The sequence below is a fragment of the Anguilla rostrata genome, chromosome 9, assembly GCF_018555375.3.
Source record: "Anguilla rostrata isolate EN2019 chromosome 9, ASM1855537v3, whole genome shotgun sequence".
NCBI classification, from domain to species: Eukaryota; Metazoa; Chordata; class Actinopteri; order Anguilliformes; family Anguillidae; genus Anguilla; species Anguilla rostrata.
The window spans coordinates 43,047,593-43,056,897 of NC_057941.1; the positions used below are offsets into that span (position 1 = coordinate 43,047,593).

Sequence of the window (9,305 nt, forward strand, 5' to 3'; positions counted from 1 at the left end):
CGGGACAGGGCCTGTAGTGATAGATAGATATCTATTAGTCTTTTCGGAAATTCATCAAGTGCCATACAGCAATCGTCAGTGGGGGAGCGATACAACCCCCAGTGGTTCCCCGTGTGGACAAGGGGGGCGCAAGACCAAATTATCAGGCTGCCCATGTACAGCAGACTCCCATGCTCACGATGCGACCGGAGAAACGGCTCCCATCTCACTCTCATCACTCATCTGGCACATCAGCCATGATCTATGGTCCGGGGGAAAGCCGCAGCATCACTAACTTCACAATGAAACGGGCCGATTTTGTAGAACTGTCACGCTGCTTTTTGACAGATCTGTGTGTCAGGGAGAGCGGCGTATTTTTCGGAAGCCTTGGGGCCTTCCCGCAGTTCGCGGCTGTGAAAGATTAATCTCCCACAGATCCGGTGTAGCACTCTGGGGCCCAGAGCTCTTCTATCAGTACGAGAGGAGACCACGGACTGTGGAGTTTATGAGCTCCCCGCGGACTCTGTGCTGTCTCTACAGTGGTTGGCCGGTAGGAACTCGTTAACGAAGGTCCAGGTTCAACGGTATGACAGCGACCCTGAGCAGTCTTAACCTGATGTGTATAATCCGCTGAAGGACATGTAAGCTGTAAGTGGTAGCACGGATAAACGCTGCATGCCGATGTATGTAGTAATACGCTGAAGCCAGGAGCCAGGACCTGGTCACCCACGCTCGCCATCACCCGGGGAAACCAGGCGAACTCTCATACGGTTTCAGCCAATCAGAGGCTGTATCAGCCAATCAGAGCCGCCCCACCTCCTCGGACCCCTGAACAGCCGCCAGACTGTGTGTGTGTGTGTGTGTGTGTGAGAAAACAGAAGCGGGGTCCTGATTTTTCCATCCACAGCTGGATCCTAATCTCACCAGAAAACACCCCCTGAAAAATCCTGATGACCTCACATCTTCCACAGCTATGAAAAAAGCTACCCAGTGCCCAGTGTGTTAGCCCTCAATGAAAAAACCAAACCCGACAGCTTAGCTGGAGCTAAACGTTGTGCAAGAGACATGGCAGCCGAACAACAATTTAAACAATCCCCAAAAACAAAATCGCCAGCACCCCCCCCCCCCCCCCCACCCAGAGAATGTTCTGGCACAACTGGCAACAGGAAAGGGCGATGAAGCCTGAACAGAGCTCCATGCTTTCGTCATGATAAGCACTTCAGAAAGAAAGACATAAAAAAAAGGCAGAGCTGGCGTTCCCAGAGGATGCACATGAAAGGCTGACCTGGCGCTCGCTCGCCACTTCAAGCGCTTCCTGTGCGCGCAGTAAGAGCGCCCCCGTGTCACCGGGGCGTTGCGTAACCAAAGGGAAAGGCCGGAACTCTCCGTCCATTTTGTTTCCTCGGCGAAGAGGGAAAGGGGAAGGAAGACAAAAGGGGTGGGGTGGAGGTAGGGGGAAAAAGGAAAAACAAGAAACTGTGCTTGTTAACTGGGCGATTATTGGTTTGACCTGGCAGGGGTCAGAGGTTAACAGCGGTTAAAGTGTCCATAATAAAAGCCCCCGGTGCACGCGGCCTTAGAAACAGCCCCTGACTTAATCAGGCAGGAAATCGATGTGGGAACAGAAGCACGGCTTGTCAGACACCCTTTGACATGTCTCTCTCTCCCCCCTGTCAGACGGGGCCGGGGAGTGAATCACACACAGGTTGGCCCCTCCGTGTGCACACACTGAAGGGCCGCTTTCCTCGCTTCTGGATGTGGGGGTACCCCCCCTCTGCGCCCTGGGAACTCTCCAGCCTCTGGAACAGGGCTTTGGAAATGGAACAAACCTACAGGTTCCAGGTTTTAAATGAACTGAGCATAGGGTCTGATAAGCATTCACACAAACACAACCCGCACGTGCACGCGCACACACACACACACAAAAAACACGCACACACACTCGTGCTCGCACACACACATACTCGTGCTCGCACGCACACACACACACTCGTGCTCACACACACACACACACACACACACACACACACAAAACAAACGTACACACGCGCTTTCCCCGATCTATCTCACTTCAGCATCAGAACGTCTCCGTGTTCCTGTCCAGAATCGCGCCGCTTCCTCTCTAAATCACTATCGGCTCGGCCGGTTCCGCTGCAGCGCGCTGAGCAGGCGCTCCGTGAGCCATCCGTCACCAGAGGCCGGCGTCTCCCCCGTCTGCTCAGTCTCCTCTGCTCACGCTCCTGTTCGCAGGCTCTTCTGACCACACTGCTAATCTGCCCTTTCACATCGGAAAATGTAAAAATAATAATGACACTAATTGAGGTGACAAGCACTGTAAAAAAAAAAAAAAAAAAAAGGGTCTGGCACAGTATTACCATTTAAGGTACTTTTTAAAAATATTTTGGAACTTGAGACCGCTTAAATAACTCAGAGAGTCCCAGGGGAGCGAGGAACAACACTGAGCCGCTTCCAAGGAGCTCGTGGGCTTAGGAAAACAGCGGAGCTCCAAGGAAAAGTCTGAGTGCAGAGACGCGCACCCCCCCCCACGCCCCCGCCCCCCCTTCTTTTCCGAAGAGCGGCCAGAAAAGTCACGTGGAGCTGACCCGGCTCGAGGCACCCAGGGGCCCGGTGAGTCACCAGAATGCGTCTCACCGCAGCCCAAAACGTACGCTCCACTGCCGCAAAACCCCTTTCCAAACGACTCGGAACTCTGGGCTGAACATCCAATTCTGTTCTCCGTTCCGCTTTTTAAACCTGCCAGCGAGAGCCATGCGGCCGTACATTTCCTTTTTATTCCCTTTTTTTCTGCATCTGCAGAAAAAAATAGATTTTTGGTGGAGAGGACGGTTTTCCGATAAAACTTCTCGGGATCCATCACGCTCCCTGTGATGTTTATACGGGGGTGCAGGCATAAACCCGGCCCCTAGGGGGCAGCGGAGAGCGTGAGCCGCCCACTCGCCCTCCCACACGCAGCCACTGCAGGTCCCGCTGTGCCACTCTGCCGCTGTTATGTAACCTCCCCTCCGCCACCCTCGCCCACCCCGCCTCCTCGCCAGCACGCACGCCTGTCAGCTCCACTCTGACAGCTGTGAGGCTGCACCCCTTAACTACATCGTAACGTGGGCTAGGCTGGAATACGCTACACGCTAATGAGGGCTATGCTGGACTACGGTACACACTAACGAGGGCTATGCTGGAATAAGATAGTTAAGAAGGGCTGTGCTGGAACAGGCTACATGCTAATGAGGGCTAGGCTGGAATACGCTACACGCTAATGAGGCTAGCTGGAATAAGCTACATGCTAATGAGCGCTATGCTGGAATACGCTACACGCTAATGAGGGCTATGCTGGAATAAGCTACACACTAACGAGGGCTATGCTTGAATATGCTACAAGCTAATGAGGGCAATGCTGGAATAAGTTACACGCTAATGGAAAGACTCACTAACTTAAGCTAACTGAAGCCGAAACAGACTACGTTCTGCTGAAGAAACTGCCACTGTATGGTTCAGCTGAGTCTCCAAAGCAAATTCACCATAGAAATGACTCGCGGCCAGCCTGGCTCCCTTGCAGAGTGCTGTTGCTTACATTCCTACCAGTTGCCCTGGAAACTGATTGCAGGAATGAGGGTAATAGGATCACAAAACACAGAAGAGAATGACGCAATAGAACCCAGCACTTTCAATTATCAATGCGTTACAGATTCAAATGTTCAAAGGTCCCACAATGCAACAGTGCAGCTCCCAATGCTGGGCACAGTGACCCCTGCAGGTCAGAACCTGCCAGCAATGATGTCACTCGATGCCTCGTCCATTCAAAGCAGCAACTGAACCTTTCAAAACAAACATACCGTTATAGTACTGCCAAAGGGAGGGAGGGAGTCCACTACTGCTGGAGTTTCGGTCCAGCAGCTCAAAGAGGCCTTAGTGACTCACCGTGGGATGAAAGCTCGGAATTTAAAACCCAGCTGCCGTTCAGCGCGAGGCAAAGTCCAGCGGGTGATGTCATTTCCCCAAGCACTTCCCTCACGCTCTCAGCAGCCGCCGCGCTAACCGAAAAAAGTAACCGCTCTCCCCTTAAAGAGTTACGGGGGAGGAACCGGGAGCTGGTCTAATGCGTGCTAATGGCCCACTATTGGGAGAAGATAATACCCAGCATGCAACGCTTCGCATGGCTCGTCTCAGGTTTAATGGCAGAAGGTGGACTGACGCAGCTCCCGGTGTGCTGTCTGTCTGTCCGTCTATCTGTCCGTCAGTCCCTCTCACCGGCCAGCAGGGAGGCTGCGATCGAACCTACGCTGAGGCCCTGGCCCCTTTAAGCACACATCACTGTCACTCCCACCACCACTGTTTACCAGCCACCCTACCTTTCACTGGAGTCAGACTTATAATGAGAGCAGAAACTCTGCAGCCTCCCCTGACACCTCCCTACATCTCTGTCTCTCTCTGCATCTCTGTCTGTCTTTCAATCTCTACCTGTCTCTGTCTCCAACTCTATCTCTCTCTGCTTCTCTGTCTCCATCTCTGTCTCACTATCAGTCTCTCTCCATCTCTATCTCTCTCTTTCTCACCATCTATATCTCACGGTGTCTGTCTCTCTCTTCATCTAATCTCTCTGTGCCTGTCTCTCTCCTTATCAATTTCAATTTAAGTTGCTTTATTGGCATGAAATACAAACGTACTTATTGCCAAAGCATACATATATAATATGTAAAATAATAATATTAAAATAATCCTTATCTATCTCTCTCTGTGTGTCTCTCTCTCTCCATCTCTGTCTCTCTGCATCTATATCTCTCTGCATCTCTGCCTCTCTCTTGCCATCTCTATCTCTCTCTCTCTCTCTTCATCTATATCTCTATGTCCCAAAGCTCTCTCCTGCTCTCTCTGTTCTGTTTGGTTAAGTACACAGTGTTTCCTCTCAGTTGCTGGGGCCTGTGCCTGTGTGGGTGTGCTGGAATAAAACACACAGGCTTACACCACTGAAACTGAACTCCAGAGAAAGGCGCACTTCTGACAAAGAAGGGGCGAAAAGTTTGCTTCGCAAGAAAACTAAAACAGGTCTACGGAAATCGCACAGTAGAAGAAATCAACTTCATATTCCTCCAAACTAACTCTAAACCACAAACGGAAAGCGTCAGGTATGGCGCAGTTGTGTTCTTAACTGGGATAACTGGGATTCGCTGGATGAAAAGGCACAAGGGTGTGGCTCTATCCCACTAGGACAGCAGGTTGTGAGCGTTTACTGCAGAGGACAGGACTTTGACCGCTCCACAGCAAAACTTAAATCTTAAAGGCCTGCTTCTGAGCAGCCAGATCTCAGCTGAGTTCCACAAGCCACCAAACTCCACATCCAGCCCCTTCCGCATGAGAGCCGAAACAACGAACCAGAAAACGAAACAAATCGCCTTTTCACTAAACACAGGAAAATAAACACTCAAGCCAAACGCATCAGGGACTTTTTCCCCTTTCATTCAAGCTTTTTCTTTTTTGCAAATCACCAGAACAGCGGAGAGAAGAGGGGGGGGATTACTGCGGATAAAGCGTCTGGAATGTGTGAAGAACCCGGCCGCAGAGCGTCCGACCACGCCGGCGACGTGAGTGTGGGCGACTTTCCGTTGCGTCCCTTCCCACGAAGGGAGAGAAAACAAAAACCTTCCTCAGCGTAAAGCCGTCTGACAAAGCGGAGCGTGACAAACCCCCGTCTGCTGCGCAAGGAGACCAGACGACAGTGCGGGTGATTCACCCCTCTAGAGGACGAAGCGCCTCGCGCGGACGCTTCGACGGAAGCTGGGCAACGGCGTGCCCGAGGCTCCCCGCCCCCCCCCGGGAACTACGGTGGCCCGCGAGGCTCAAAATTAAAAGAGCGCCCCTCCTTACCTGCACCTGGCCCTTGCCCATGATCTTGTCCACGATCTCGTTGTCGTCCTTGTTCATCTTGGACTTGTCGTAGCACTTCTCGTAGCAGAGGATGCGCAGGCACTGCGAGCCCTCCAGCTCGATCTCGAACTCCTGCAAGACGGACAGGAAGTGCATTCAGCCACTAATGACGTGCTTGGAAAACGCGCGTCTCAGACTCAAATAACAAGAGAGTAAGTGCCCTATAACTGTACTCAGCAGAGCTGGGGTTGCCAAATTGTGGTTCAGAACCCACCATTATGAACAGTTGAGGTGGTTTGTGAGTTAAATATGAAAAATTGAATGGCTGTAGGCCTACATACTTCTCATAAGCAATCAACACCTATCAAAGTGAATGATACTCTAGCTACAGCTACAGAAAGCCAGGGTGAGGGATGACGCGGGGCGGGGCGGGGTGCTGAATGGAGGGATGACGTGGGGCGGGGTGCCGGATCGGTGAATCGGACGGCGCGGGGACTCACCTCGTTCCACTGCGGCTCGGTGGTGTCCCTGAACACCCGCGTCTTGGCCTTGCTCACGAAGTAGCCGAAGGAGTCCACCTCCAGGGTGCAGTACAGGTCTGGGGGGGGAACGGAGTGTAGCACAGTGGGTAAGGAACTGGGCTTGTAACCGAAAGGTCGCAGGTTCGATTCCCGGGTAGGACACTGCCGTTGTACCCTTGAGCAAGGTACTTAACCGAAATTGCTTCAGTATATATCCAGCTGTATAAATGGATACAATGTAAAATGCTATGCAAAAGTTGTGTAAGTCGCTCTGGATAAGAGCGTCTGCTAAATGCCTGTAATGTAATGTAATGTAATGGAACACAGCCAGTCGGTGACACACACATACAGGGGATGCAGGAATACACTCGGCCCCTAGGGGGCAGCGGAGAGCGAGAGCCGCCCACTCGCCCTCCCACAGGCAGCCACTCCAGAGACCCGCAGGGGGAACGCAGCGAGTTGGTGACACGGCTCTTAAATTCAGGCGTGGCCCTCACCGATACCCGGTTGCCCGTCCTGTCTCACTCAGTATGGCACAGCCGCCTTCAATAAATTCGGTGCTGCAGGCAGATCAAACAACAGGCATCTCTCTCCCTTAAACGACTGCCAGCCTGAGGATGTGGGGAAGGATCTCCTCAGCTCAGCCGACACTGCCATGTACTTTAATGGGGAGGACATTTTAAGTGCCGTTAGCTCTAATCACACGAACAAACAGTTCCTAATCAAAAGGAAAGCAATCTGCTGGCAGAAGCATGCATTGCTGTTGCTGTGTTCTGTGCAGGGCAGGGGGGGGCTGCCGGTTCTGTACTCATTTTGGGACAGACGTGTAGCGAGTGAGAAGAACTCAGTGAGGTGAGATTTGAACCCATGCCCCTCTCGCTTGCTCAAAGACTCGCGTTACCAGTCAGCTAAAACCTGCTAGAAGGCTTCAGCTGAATGTACCTCAATGTGCTTACTAGCGAACTAGCTGATGTACACCCTCTACACCCTCTACACGTGCTACACGTGCTACACGTGCACAGTCGGGTCCTGGACCCCTTTCTGTGCGGAAGCCCTGCTAATCCGACGCGGACAGGACCTGTGAGCAGGCAGGTACTAATGCGCTCATTTGCTTGCAGACGTGCTTTTTTAATGCATGCCATTAGAATAAATTGCGCGCCCGATCGATACGCCCCCTCGTCCCGCGATCGGAGTTCCCTGGTGGGCGGGACGCCGAGGATAATGGATGGCCCCGAGCAGCGACCCCTGACCCCCCCCCCCCCGTGGGACCGTCCCGCGATTGGTTGGCGGGCCGGGCCCACTCGCCCCGCAGAGCTGAAAGAGGCGCAAGCGGCTTCCGAAACGAAACTGACGGCGTGCGCTTCCATCGGAGATCGCCGTCAAGGGCCTTTCCGCCGCTACACAGCGTTCTGTCGCTAATTACATCCTGTGTGTAATTACCAGGGCTCCAGAATAAACCGGGGCTGAGGCGCACGCTGGCCTGCAGGCTAATGCGCAGATGGGCTCTCCGGTGCAGCGCATTGCACAGAGATATCTGTTAGCGTGCGGTTAGCGCTTCATCAGATGAGTCAGAGAACATTAGCCACGAGCACCCAGAGAAAAGCCAGGACCGCCACGGATTATGTCTCATTAGGCTTTTCTCTTTCAATGGCTTTTTCCCTATTATTTCCGGAAAAAAGTGGGCCCTTAGGTATTAGGTCCAGTGCCATTTGCATACCCCTCAGCAACTACACTTTAAGCAAAATTCACAAATGAAATGTGCTCGACTGTTCAATTGACTCGTGAGCAGTTCGGTGCAGCGCCCCCTGCTGGCATCACGCATTAATCAAACGGCAATCTCAAGGATATTCCAGGTTGGTTTGCTCCCCAGAAATAATGGAGCAGAATTAACACTGCTTCCAGAAAATTCTTAAGGCACACAGCAGAACGCAAAAGGCTTCTGCCCATCACAGCCCTCAAATGCGGGCAGCAGACTCACAGCAGCTACATAAATATCAGCCTTCGATTTTTGGCAGCTCACACAGTGCAACACAGAAGCGCCACACCGCATGTGAAACTTCACAACGCTGCTGTTTGGTGCCAGCGAGCACCACATCACAGCTAAAGAAAGCCTCTGTCTGGGCCCTGAATCATTCCTTGCAACGCATACAGCAATATAGCAATAGCAATGTCGGGTAGTTCAAACAGTCGGTTTGCTTCTAGGCAAAGCTCCTCCTCACAGTTCCCTCCAGGAGAGAGATTTAGAATGGCCTCATGAGCGCCGTGGCGATCAGTGAGCGATGATGTTTATTCCACGAGCGGAAATTACCTTCGCTCTCAGCCTCCAGCTTCACGACTTCATTTAGAAGTTTCAGGTGAAGTAAGTTTGCTGTACGTGCCGGGGACCTGGAGCTCGGAGGGGCCGAGGCCGTATTAGACAGCGTTCGGTGGGTTTGGCGGGTTAGCATCCTGGGCAGAGGCCGGCCCTTCAGAACTGGAAGCGGAGACGATCCGTCCGGCCACCTGAAGACCGTTAATTACAGGATGCTTTTCTTCCCGGGCACTGCCAGAGACAGCCTGCCGGGTCCATCAGGACCCCACTCAGAGGTTAATTGGATAGCGTCCGTTGGCCAGACGGGCTGGAAGTTTGTTTTTTTCCTCTCCTCTGCGGCTCTGTAGCTGCGGAGGGCTAATCAAGGCCTGGAAGCGCTCTCACGGGGGGGGGGGGTTCGAGGCTGACTCAGGCAGGCCCGGACCCTCTTAAGCTGGGAAGCGCGTCTAATTGCCCTCAATCGCGGGATGATTGCTCGGGTTATTAGCGAACCCCCGCGCTGTCACTCACTGTGAGTGACAGGCCCTTGATACCGGATGCGAGTTTCCGCGCTGTTTTCGACCCCTGACTTCCTGACGACTAGGGGGAGGAGCCGGGGATGTGCCCGGCCTGGC

General features: G+C 52.9%; 1 protein-coding gene across 4 annotated transcripts in view; it reads right to left on the minus strand.

Moving 5' to 3' along the window:
* The window catches only part of abr (ABR activator of RhoGEF and GTPase), a 173,125-nt gene that overhangs the window by 45,452 nt on the left and 118,368 nt on the right, over positions 1-9,305 (minus strand). For all 4 annotated transcript variants that reach the window (XM_064352279.1, XM_064352278.1, XM_064352280.1 and 1 more), the window contains 2 exons: positions 6,360-6,457; positions 5,860-5,991 (listed from right to left, as the gene is read on the minus strand). In XM_064352279.1, coding sequence (XP_064208349.1) covers positions 5,860-5,991; positions 6,360-6,457 — 230 coding nt within the window. The remainder of the gene's footprint in view (positions 1-5,859; positions 5,992-6,359; positions 6,458-9,305) is intronic.